This window comes from Oncorhynchus nerka, linkage group LG27, assembly GCF_034236695.1.
Source record: "Oncorhynchus nerka isolate Pitt River linkage group LG27, Oner_Uvic_2.0, whole genome shotgun sequence".
NCBI lineage: Eukaryota > Metazoa > Chordata > Actinopteri > Salmoniformes > Salmonidae > Oncorhynchus > Oncorhynchus nerka.
In genome coordinates this window covers 52,820,260-52,833,568 of record NC_088422.1, presented here as the reverse complement: position 1 = coordinate 52,833,568, position 13,309 = coordinate 52,820,260, and the positions used below count along the sequence as shown (strand labels likewise).

General features: G+C 40.8%; 1 protein-coding gene across 2 annotated transcripts in view; it reads right to left on the bottom strand.

Moving 5' to 3' along the window:
• The window catches only part of si:dkey-220o5.5 (actin filament-associated protein 1-like 2), a 117,069-nt gene that overhangs the window by 62,748 nt on the left and 41,012 nt on the right, over positions 1–13,309 (bottom strand). For both annotated transcript variants that reach the window (XM_029638603.1, XM_065011777.1), the window contains one exon: positions 6,567–6,695. In XM_029638603.1, coding sequence (XP_029494463.1) covers positions 6,567–6,695 — 129 coding nt within the window. The remainder of the gene's footprint in view (positions 1–6,566; positions 6,696–13,309) is intronic.

Below are 13,309 nucleotides of genomic sequence, written 5' to 3'. Positions count from 1 at the left end.
GAGCCTCGTGGTGTTCCCCGGCATCCATTGAAGACCAAGATTTTTCCGCTATCCCTCCCGAGTATTTCGACCTCCGGGAGGCCTTCAGTAAGAGGCAATCTGCCACCCTCTCTCCTCATCGTCCATAAGACTGCGCCATGGAACTTCTACCCGACAACTACGTTCGGGGGTCACTGGAGGCAGGTTTAATTCCCTCCTCTACATCCCCAGCTGGTTCTTAGTGGGAAAGAAGGATGGAGGTCTGTGTCCCTATACTGATTACAGAGGGCTGAACAAGATCACGATTACGAATCGTTACCCCCTATTCCTGATGTCCGCCGCCTTGGAATTGGCCCATGGTGCCGAATTCTTCACCAAACTGGACCTCCGCAATGCTTACAATCTGGTGAGATTCAGGGAGCGAGATGAATGCAATTCTGCCTTTTACACCCCGAGTGGCCACTATGAGTATTTAGTCATGCCCTTTGGATTATCGAACTAGACGGCAGTCTTCCAAGCATTGGTCACACTTAGGGATATGTTGAATCGGTTAGTCTTTGTTTTACCTCAACGACATCCTGATCTTCTCCAAGATCCTTCTGGAACACATCCTGCACGTCTGCCAAGTCCTGAGAGGCCTCCTGCAGAGTCAACTATACATAAAGATAGAGAAGTGTGAGTTCCGTGTATCCCAAGTTTCTATCCTGGGCCACATTATCTCTGCCACTGGTATCCAAATGGACCCCGTAAAGGTGAGGGCCGTCACCGACTGGGCCCAGCTGTTAGTGTCGGGCACAGGAGTGGAGCAAGGAGGATCGCGCTCTGATCCAGGTGCTGCAACATCGTAAAATGAACGCCCCGTTTCAGCCTCTTGTTCAACTTTGGTGCGGTGGCAGCGTGTCTCACGGCCCTAACTTGCAAGTCCCAGAACCGTTTGTGCTGGACCCCCGAGGCTGACAGAGCATTCGGGGAGCTCTAGGTACGTTTCCTCTCCGGACCATCCGGATCCTACCCATCCCTTCGTGGTAGAGGTGGACGCCTCAGACACTGGAGCAGGGGCGGTCCTTTCACAGTGGAATGAAGGGGACAAGAAACTGCACGCATGTGCATTTCTCTCCAAGCGGTTCTCAACAGTGGAATGCAACTATGATGTAGGCTACCGGGAGCTCTTGGCAGTTAAGTGGCCATTGAGGGGTGGGAGACACTGGTTGGAGGGGGCACCTCATCCTTTCGTATTCTGGACGGACCATAAAAACTTGCTCTCCATTCAAGATGGCGTAGCAGTGCAAACGTTGTTTGCCGTTCTCCCGTGTAAATGTTGTATTTATTGTCTTTTTAAAATATATTTCAATTTATTTTCATGTATTTTTAATTTGCTAAATTGGCCTATCTATTGCCTTACCTCCTCACGCCATTTGCACACACTGTATATAGACTTCTTTCCTATTGTGGTATTGACTGTACGTTTTTTCATTACATGTGTAACTCTGTGTTGTTGTTTGTGTCGCACCGCTTTGCTTTATCTTGGCCAGGTCACAGTTGTAAATGAGAACTTGTTATCAACTGGCCTACCTGGTTGAATAAAGGTGTTATAAAAAAAGAAAAAAAGAAAAAAAGAAGCTTAGAGGTTGATAAAATAAAACCCTTACCTTTGAAGATCTTCTTCTGTTGGCACTCCAAAAGGTTCCAGCTACATCACACATGGTCCTTTTGTTTGAAAAAGACCTTCTTTTATAACCCCCAAAAACTCAGTTTAGCTTCATTCAATAATCCACTGGTTTCCCTCCTTCAAAATGCATACAAATAAACCAATAAACCAATTACCAATAAACTTATCCAAACAAGTCAAAAAACGTTTATATAATCAAACCTCAGCTACCCTACTAAATATATAAACACAATTTAAGACGGACAATCGTTATTGTCTTTACCGGAGATAAACAACAAAGAACATCTCATCCACGCGCATGAAAACACTACAGCCAAAATGGGAGCCACTTAGAAAAACTACAAATTCTAGCTCATTTTTCCAAAAACAAGCCTGAAACTCTTTCTAAAGACTGTTCACATCTAGTGGAAGCCCTAGGAACTGCAATCTGGGAGGATTTCGCCTCATAATAAACATGTTAGACATTGAAAACAGTGGTAGGCTGAATTATTTTTTTGGCATGGTTTGTCCTCGGGGTTTCACCTGCCATATCAGTTCTGATATACTCACAGACATTATTTTAACATGTTTAGAGTGTTTTCTATTCAAATCTACCAATTATATGCATATCCTAGCTTCTGGGCCTGAGTAACAGGCAGCTTACTTTGGGCACACTTTCCATCCGGACGTCAAAATACAGCCCCCTAGCCCAAAGAGGTTAATGAAGCTGCCAGTTGAGGCCTTGTGAGACGTATGTTTCTCAAACTAGACACTCTAATGCACTTGTCCTCTTGTTCAGTCATGCACCGGGGCCTCACACTCCTCTTTCTATTCTGGTTAGGGCCAGTTAGTGCTGTTCTGTGAAGGGAGTAGTACACAGTGTTGTACAAGATCTTCAGTTTCTTGGCAATTTCTCACATGGAATAGCCTTCATTTCTCAGAGTTTCTGGTCATTTTGAGCCTGTAATCAAACACACAAACGCTGATGCTCCAGATCTCAACTAGTATAAAGAAGGCCAGTTGAATTGCTTCTTTAACCTCTTAAGTCGACCCTCTACTTTTTTGAACATTCTGTTAAAAATCGCGCAACATTTCAGCGCCCTGCTACTCATGCCAGGAATATAGTATATGCATTTGCTTAGTCTGTGTGGATAGAAAACACTCAGACGTTTAAAAAACTGGTTAAATCACTGCTGTGGCTTTACCAGAACGGCATTTACATCGAAAAGCACAGGAAAAACTGATCACTGAAAATGGGAAAATATATCCATGCGCTACTTGAACCCATTGATAAAGGTGAACCACAATTAATTGACTGAGGTTGCAGTACCTACAGCTTCCACACGGTGTCTAGAGTCTTGTCATTTCCCTTCGAGTTTTTTCTTGGTCAAACACATACAGGACACCGTATCTCCTCCGGTCTAGGACCGGATATTTTCGTTGAGTTTCTAGCCGGACATTTTTCCAGACGGACAGCTAATGATCTTTACATCGCCTCCTGATGAATTTTATCGCTTATTAACGTTTACTAATACCTAAAGTTGCATTACAAACGTATTTCAAAGTGTTTTGTGAAAGTTTATCGTCGACTTTTTGAATTTTAAAAAATGACGTTACGTTTTGAAACGATGTTTTTTTCGTTTATCACACAGTCTACATATAACGATATCTAGGCTTTATATGGACCGATTTAATCGAAATAAAGACCCAAATAGTGTTTATGGGACATCTAGGAGTGCCAACAAAGAAGATGGTGAAAGGTAATGAATGTTTTCTATTTTATTGTGCGGTTTGTGTAACGCCGAAATGCTAATTATTTTGTTTACGTCCCCTGTGGGTCATTTGGGGGGGTTGCATGCTATCAGATAATAGCTTCTCATGCTTTCGCCGAAAAGCATTTTAAAAATCTGACTTGTTGCCTGGATTCACAACGAGTGTAGCTTTAATTCGATACCCTGCATGTGTATTTTAATGAACTTTTGAGTTTTAACTAATACTATTAGCATTTAGCGTAGCGCATTTGCATTTCCAGAGCTCTAGTTGGGACGCAAGCGTCCCGAGTAGAAGCAACAGGTTAAGCAGCACAACCATTTTCAGCTGTGCTAACATAATTGCAAAAGGGGTTTCTAATGATCAATTAGCCTTTTAAAACGATAAACTTGGAATAGCTAATACAACGTGCCATTGGAACACAGGAGTGATGGTTGCTGATAATGGGCCTCTGTACACCTATGTAGATATTCCATAAAAAATCAGCCGTGTCGAGCTACAATATTAACTTAACAATGTCTACACTGTATTTCTGATCAATTTGATGTTACTGAAATGGACAGCAAAATGTGTTTTTCTTTAAAAAATAAGGACATTTCTAAGTGACCCCAAACTTTTGAACAGTAGTGAACATATCGTTAGCAGATGTTAATGCGAGTGTAGCGAAATGCTTGTGCTTCTAGTTCCGCCAGTGCAGGAATATCTAACAAGTAATCTAACAATTTCCCTAACTACTACCTAATACTCACAAATCTAAAGGGATGGAATAAGAATATATAGATATATGGATGTGCAATGGCCGAGCACCATAGTCAAGATGCAATAGATGGTATAAGATGCAGTACATACAGTTGAAGTTGGAAGTTTGCATACACCTTAACCAAATACATTTAAACTTACTTTTTCACAATTTGTGACATTTAATCCTAGTAAAAATTGAGGTCAGGGCTTTGTGATGGCCACTCCAATACCTTGACTTTGTTGTCATTAATCCATTTTGCCACAACTTTGGAAGTATGCTTGGGGTCATTGTCATTGTTCTGTTATACTCACAGACATCATTGAAACAGTTTTAGAAACTCTGAGTGTTTTCTATCAATACTAATAATAATATGCATATATTAGCAACTGGGACTGAGGAGCAGGCAGTTTCCTCTGGGCACCTTTTCATTCAAGCTACTCAATACTGCCCCTGCAGCCATAAGAAAGGGAGAGGGGAGCTGGGGCAAAGGCAAGATGTGAGTATCAGGATAACTACATAAAGCCAAAGATAGTGGATCAATTAAGATACTTTAGTTCACTCAGGCCGTTTACCATTGCCGATTTAAAGGGGTGGCTCTCCTATAGACACCAATGTGATAGCACCAATGTGTATAGCAGCTGCATCTGGTCTACTTACACTAAACACAAATATAAATGCAACATGTAAAGTGTTAGTCTCATGTTACATGAGATGAAATCAAAGATCCCAGGAATTGTCCATACGCACAAAAAGTTTATTTCTCTCAAATGTTGTGCTCACATTTGTTTCTATCCCTGTTAATGAGCATTTCTCCTTTGCCAAGACAATCGCTCCACCTGACAGGTGTGACATATCAAGAATATGATTAAACAGCATGATCATTACACAGTTGCACCTTGTGCTAGGGACAATAAAAAACACTATAAAATGTGTCGTTTTGTCACACAACACAATAGCATGAATGTCTCAACTGTAAAATCTTTGAAGTTGTTGCATGATGTATTTATATTGTTGTTCAGGGAAAGGGAAAGGGAGATATCTAGTCAGTTTTACAACTGAATGCATTAAACTGAAATGCGTCTTCCACATTTAACCCAACCCCTCTGAATCAGAGAGGTACGGAGGGCTGCCTTAATTGACATCCACGTCTTCAGCGCCCAGGGAAAAGGACAGCAGGGGTTTAGTCTAGATTACATTTCTAAAAAGTAGGCACATGTTTAGTAGGACACAACTTTGCCATTGTTATCATGTCATCAAATTTACCTAAGACAGATGGCAATGTTGTCATTTGCTAGAAAAGTTTTTCAAAAATAGCTAGCAATGCTAACATTAGGTAGCTAAAATCCAGTGGTCTTCCGTCAATCTTAGATAGCTAGCTAACATTACACAGCATCTAAAGTCAATCTGGCGACAACAAAATGATGACAAAAGGTTTTCCTACACTCTTAGAAAAGAAGGCTCCATCTAGATCCTAAAATGGTTAATTGGCTGTCCCCATAGGAGAACCCTTTCCACAGAGGGGTCTACATGGAACCCAAAAGGGTTCTACCTGGAACCAAAAATGGTTCTCCTATGGGGACAGTCGGAGAACCCTTTTTTAAAGAGTGTACTAATTATTTGCCTCATTTTTAAATGTAATTGTACTTTCAAACCACTGTTAATGCACTTTTGATTAAATCAGCACTCCTTCAAAATGCATTGAATAGAATGCTTGATCAATCGGACTTGCTCCTCGGATAAGGGTTTGCTTGTTCTTGAGAATAGCCATAGCTATTAGTCAGTACATCATTCATATAGTCAGCTTGCTAGCTAGATAGTTGGCTGTGCTAGAAATTATATAATCATGCCAGCTAATTGTTTCAATGCACCTTCTAAATGTGAAATTATAAGACAAAAGGACACTTATATTGAAAAGGCTGTTCCTTTATGTCCTCTTTATTTTGAAGGTTGCTAGCTAGCCAGCTAATCTCGTTCCCAGGGACTTCCGCCCAAATACGTTGTGCACAATAGCCTGTGGAGGAGGTTACTAGCTAACAAACTTTTTGCGAGGGAACGCAAAACATATTGTGCAGGAACGCAAAGCATTTTACGAGGGAATGCAAAGCATTTCACGAGGGAACGCTAAATAATGAGCTATTTTTTGTTGTGTCCCTTCAGATGTTCTGTAGTAATGGCTGCCAAAGATCACCAAGTATTCTCTGGGGTGTGAAGACATATGCAATAAAGACATCTTCTGTCTTTTTTAGTTAATTTGGAAGATATTTTTCACTTGAAAATGTGGAGTAGGTTGTGTAGATCTACAGGGAAAAAAATCAAATTGAATCTCCTTTTAAACTTTATTTTAAGGCTCCAAAATGTGAAGACTGTGCAAGTGGTGTGTGTAAGCTCACTAGGTACTGTAAATAAGTAACAACAACAGTGTCCTACCAGGGGTGTCTTGCAGCTTGGATAGCAGCTCTGAGATAGACTTCTTTTGGGCCTGAGCGATGTAGCTGAGGTTCTCACTGTCCAGCACCACCAGGAAGGAGTGCAGATCTGTGATCAGACGGTTCAGCACTGCGGACACAATAAGGGTGTATTCATTAGTGCACAGGAAAACGTTTTGCAATGAAAATGATTGTTTATTGTTGGACAAGTTCATGTTAGTCCCTCCCCATTTCGTCTGTTTGCTTCCATTTGGTTCCTAGTTTTTACACCCCAGACGTCAACAATGGCTCAATCCCAATACTCCCCCTTAGCACTCCCCCTCTGGTTTGTGGGCCGCATCGAGTCGGAGTGGTGTTCCAATTCAACTTTGATCGAGGAGTAGTGCCATTTCAGCCCTCTAGTTGGCCCTCCAAACCAAGCAAATCGAGATGCAGACTTCCTATCGAGTGGTTATCAAAACACCCATGATGCTCTACGACCTAAGATTCTATAGTTGCTTCAGGAAGATGGATGGCAAAAAAATTAGGATGGAAGAAAATGTAAGTAAGTATAAATTCATAACGAATCATGTACAAAAAAATAATACAGTTAAGAGGAATATGTTAGTTAATGTAAAGACAAATGATTCTCCATATTGTTTGGTAATAAAGTTAATTTACGAAAATAGCTATTTAACAAGCAAGCTAACTAGCTAACGTTTGCCAACTAGCTACCGGTATACATTTATCTTTAAACAGTTGAAGTTGGAAGTTTACATAAACCAAATACATTTAAACTCAGTTTTTCACAATTCCTGACATTTAATCCTATTAAAGATTCCCAGTCTTAGGTCAGTTAGGATCACCACTTTATTTTAAGAATGTGAAATGTCAGAATAATAGTAGAGAAAGTGATTTATTTCAGCTTTAATTTCTTTCATCACATTCCCAGTGGGTCAAAAGTTTACATACACTCAATTAGCATTTGGTAGCATTGCCTTTAAATGTTTTAACTTGGTTCAAATGTTTCGGGTAGCCTTCCACAAGCTTCTCACAATAAGTTGGGTGAATTTTGGCCCATTCCTCCTGACAGAGCTGGTGTAACTGAGTCAGGTTTGTAGGCCTCCTTGTCGCACACGGTTTTTCAGTTCTGCCCACAAATGTTCTATAGGATTGAGGTCAGGGCTTTGTGATGGCCTCTCCAATACATTGACTTTGTTGTTCTTAAGCTATTTTGCCACAACTTTGGAAGTATGCTTGGGGTCATTGTCCATTTGGAAGACCCCATTTGCGACCAAGCTTTAACTTCCTGACTGGTGTCTTGAGATGTTTCTTCAATATATCCAGATAATTTTTTATTCCTCATGATGTCATCTATTTTGTGAAGTGCACCAGTCTCTCCTGCAGCAAAGCACCCCCACAACATAATGCTGCCATCCCCGTGCTTCACGGTTGGGATGGTGTTCTTCTGCTTGCAAGCCTCCCCTTTTTCCTCCAAACATAACGACGATCATTATGGCCAAACAATTCTATTTTTGTTTCTCAGACCAGAGGATATTTCTCCAAAAAGTATGATCCCCATGTGCAGTTGCAAACCGTAAACAGATTTTTTTTTATGGTGGTTTTGGAGCAGTGGCTTCTTCCTTGCTGAGCGGCCTCTCAGGTTATGTTGGTATAGGACTTGTTTTACTGTGGATATAGATACTTTTGTACCTGTTTCCTCCAGCATCTTCACAAGGTCCTTTGCTGTTGTTCTGGGATTGATTTGCACTTTTCGCACCAAAGTACGTTCATCTCTAGGAGACAGAACGCGTCTCCTTCCTGAGCGGTATGACGGCTGCTTGGTCCCATGGTGTTTGTACTTGCGTACTATTGTTTGTACAGATGAACATGGTACCTTCAGGCGTTTGGAAATTTCTTACAAGGATGAACCAGACTTGTGGAGGTCTATAATTTTTTATCTGAGGTCTTGGCTGATTTCATTTGATTTTCCCATGATGTCAAGCAAAGAGTCACTGAGTTTGAAGGTAGGCCTTGAAATACATTCACAGGTACACACCTCCAATTGACAAAAAATAATGTCAATTAGCCTATCAGAAGCTTCTAAAGCCATGACATCATTTTCTGGACTTGTCCAAGCTGTTTAAAGGCAGTCAACTTAGTGTATGTAAACTACTGACCCACTGGAATTGTGATGCAATGAATTAGTTAAAGTTAAATAATGTTTGTAAAACATTGTTGGAGAAATTACTTGTGTCATGCACAAAGTAGATGTCCTAACCGACTTTGCTAACAAGAAATGTGTGGAGTGGTTGAAAAATAAGTTTTAATGACTCCAACCTAAGTGTATGTAAACTTCCGACTTCAACTGTATGTGGGCGTTTGACATTTGTATGAATTGTAAATGGTCTTATTTCACGTTTTACTGACTCCCGAGCAAATCAGCAAACCAGGCTGTCATCTTGTGAATCCAGAGGATAAAAATGCCTGTATGCTTTGGACCCTAAAATATTTGGTATAAATATTGTTCTAGCTACAATTATTCTCCTGGTAATGACTGAGTGAAGGAAATGCGGCTGTTACATGTCAAACTGTTATGGAGTGAAAGTACTGCTTCCGTAGGCTACTACTCCACATGAACCACAGGCAGAGGATGGGTACATTACAGGCACATTGTTGTTCTGCTGTTCTCATTTGTTACTCATATGTTAAGTATGTATTTGTTGCATGAGAAATATAAAGGAAATATATTACTGCCTCCAGTACAGGCATTGTGAAAAACACAAGGCTCGTTGTCAAAGAATTGCGTGGTATCTGTTGGAAGTTTCTGATGTAGTGATGTCCCATTCCCTAGGCCAGGGGTTCCCAAACCTTTTTGGCCTCCGACCCCATTTTGATATATGAAAATTCTCAGGACCCCAACCATGTGAAAATTACATAATTAACAGCCAATGTTTACTTTTTTATTTGGGGCTATGGCAGTCAATTGAAAAACATTCTAACAGTATTTCAGATTTACTCAACTCACCATCACATACTTTTAATGTGGGGCTATAACAGTCAATTTCAAATGAGTCTGACATAATGTCCCTTATCTCACCACCACTAATGAGACGGGTGTGCTTGATGCATGACGCGTACTAGCTTCTCAAAGTCAGGGGGCATGGTCGACAGTACATACCTCATCTCTGCCTTCACATCCATATTTTATCGATATTTGGTTTTAATGCAGACGAGAGCACTGAATCCAGCTTTACACAGATATGAGCTGGCAAAGGTTACCATGAGTTTTAATGCTCAGATGGAGACAGCAGGGTATTCCCAAGCCTCGGCGTGCATCTTGGTAAGCGTGAAATAGAATATTGTCTTGCTCTGAGCCTAAATTTCCACATTGTTTTGTGAGCAGGTGTGCGGGCAGTAGATTTGCAATCAAGGTACCTGCTGCTGTATACTTTATCTCAGAGTTCTGTGCTCCACTCTGTTGCAGGCATTTTCTCTCAGTGTATCATACAATGCGTCCATATGGCAGAGGGAGACACATTCATAACTTGAGTGCAGAGGCCTGTATGCCGTCCCAACATATGTGCAAAAGCCCACTATTCGATCCCATGGAATCTGTTTTTTGTTAATATAGCCACACAGCACACTGAACATCCCCTGTGCCGTTTAATGCTTGGGAATCGTGAGACAGAACAATTTGTTCTCGGGAATAGCATCCCCCGACATGTATAGTGAAAAAAAGTCAATGCATTGTCATTTTGGCCATCACAGGGGAGTTTTTAGTCATTCAGTCAGTTTCCTCTTGATTGCTAGCAATAGCATAAATTATTTGTTTAACATTATCTGTTATCTGACAAAGATATTGATGTGAGTTTATGTACCTCTGCCTCCCCCACACATCAATTTTATTTAGATTTTTAAGGTTAACCCATTTCAATGATTTTGAGATACAAAGACGATATTATATGTATATTTTTAGTTGTTTTCAGGATTTTGCTAATTCTCTCTCGACCCCAGTTTCATATCAGGTGACTCCACATAGGGTTGCGATCCCCGTTTGGGAACCACTGCCCCAGGGCCCACTTAAGATGTAACCGGGGCCTCCCGGGTGGCGCAGTGGTTAAGGGCGCTGTACTGCAGCGCCAGCTGTGCCATCAGAGACTCTGGGTTCGCGCCTAGGCTCTGTCGTAACCGGCCGCGACCGGGAGGTCTGTGGGGCGACGCACAATTGGCCTATCGTCGTCCGGGTTAGGGAGGGCTTGGTTTTTGAGTGTCCCTCAGTGGGGGAGTGGCAATCGAAAACGGAGCAACTAGTGGTAGAGAAATAAGGTCAGTATTCATATAATGTCTCAGTATTCATAAGGGCGCGGCCTCAGCTTATTGCGTTGATTTTTTATTTGTACTTGTACGCTGATTTGTTTTGCATTCACTGTTAATGCACCGGTGACTTTAGTAGCCTTGTAGCCTGTATTTAGAGGCTCTAATAAGTCTTTATATTTCTTTTAAAGGTGTCTCAAGATGTTAATGGTTTCTATTTATAAGCAATTATCCTTTCATGTAGTTGATTTATCTTATGACAATTTTGTTGTGGTGATACACCTTTTCTTTGACATATAACTTGCATTTGTTTGTTTAGGAATTTCGTCAGAACCCTTTTGTAATATTATTTATGCATGTTTATCACAATGTCTATAAATTCATTGCTTGAATATTAATTGCTTATTGGTTTAAATATTGTTGATCAAATATAATTTACTGGCCTTTTTGTCCCTTTTATAGGAACCATGGCTGGACATTTTGTTGAAAATAAAACAATGGTTCCTCTAAAACTCCTGGCTCCTGAAAGGGATTGCGTGGCTCTATTTCAACTGAAAATCTATTTTAAATGGCCCTTCGAGACAGATAGAGCTAGCAATCACAGAGTACCTATGGAGATCAGGAGTTTGGACCCCAATGATGTCCTCCAGAGTACCATGGACATGTCTGGACAGGTACACCAGTACGCCAAGATGACCCCATTCCTCCTGGAGGCTTGTCTCACCTAGCACATAGGAGACTCCAAAAGCAGGTGGTGCCTCTTAAGAGGCATATGCACCCCCTGGCTCTATGGGATAGGAAGTCAGCGTCTAACAGCATCCCATACTGAATGAAGTCGCACTACAAAGAGTCAAAATTCAATTGTGACAAGGACTTAAACTTCACAGAACATGCCTCAGTCACAGGACAGTAGACATTACTCCACTTGCAGTTGTGCCTCCCTGAAATACCAACAAACTAGTATTCTGGAGGAGAAACAAAATAGGGATAAAGTTGAGGAAATTAAAAGACAAATGGAGGAGGAAAAATTGCATGCACAATGCCTTCAGATTGATGCTTACGCCAAAGCAGCTCAAATACTATAGGAGGCAGCAACAAGGGAAAGGAAAATGATTGCTAGGAAACAAAAATTTGAGAGGTGAATCCGCCAAGCAGAACTTGACCTCTCATCACCTGAGCTTGTGTGCAGCTTCATTCAACAGAACCTCTTGGAGGATGAAGTAGCCTCTGCTCCTAGACTGTCAACATGTCAATCTAGCTATCTGGCTAGCCCTCACTAACCCTCACTAACCCCCCCCATATGCACCGAGGATGTCTGATGCTTTAAGCAAACTGTTTGATTCAATATTTAAGACACACAAATGACTCAAGAAAGAGCTTGATAGTCACACTATGCGAAAAAAATGACAGTGAGTGCCTGTGTGACAGGCGCAAGTTGTCTCGCACTCCTCCCTACTGCAGCGAAAAGGCACCCCAGCACAGCAAGTGTTAATGGCGCATAATTTTAGCCAAGTAGTTTCTTACTTGTTTCTGACTGAAAAGTTCTGTTAACGAAATTACTAATTTGTTTAGGAAGAACATTCCCTAATCCCTCAACCCTTGCTATTTTTATGTGAAACATGTAAGCATCACATGTGACCAATAGGGCCTGACCTATAGCCTATCATAATCACATCAATAAATTGGTTATAACAAACTCCGAACACAGTCATGTCGACAGCAAAATGGAAGAGGAGGACGTGAAAAAGAAACTCGAAACGGGCGAATATTTATTGGTTGCTTAGGAGGTAAAGGGGAAGTCAGATCTGTGGAAGACATTTGAATTAGTTGTGTAAACTACTGGAGATTAAGAAAAACAAGGGTATAGGAGCACGCGTTGCATGAGTATTATGTGTGCCAAACAGTTGTTGTTAGATTACAATATTATAATATTTTTCTGACCATTTGGAACAGTGTAAACAACACTAAATAAATAAGTGTCCTAAAGAGTCTTTTCTAATGGAAAAATATATAACATCTTTATTAAGGCAGACTAAGAACACGTTTGCGGTTTGTTTATTTTTTAGGCTAATTATTCAACACAAATCTGTGAAATTGCTTTATCCAATATATTTGCCATTGTATGAGGAATGGTGCTCATGGAATCATTAGGCTTTTAAGCAAACACTCAAACAGGCAACAGAAGCAACTTCTGTCTTATTTATATGGATATATACATTGCATTCGGAAAGTATTCAGACCCCTTGACTTTTTCCACATTTTGTTAGGTTACAGCCTTATTCTAAAATCATAAATCTACACACAATACCCCATAATGACAAAGCGAAAACACGTCTCAGTATTCAGTATTCAGACCCTTTGCTATGAGACACAAAATTGAGGTCAGGTGCACCCTTTTTCCATTGATTCCATTGATCATCCTTGAGATGATTGGAGTCCACCTGTGGT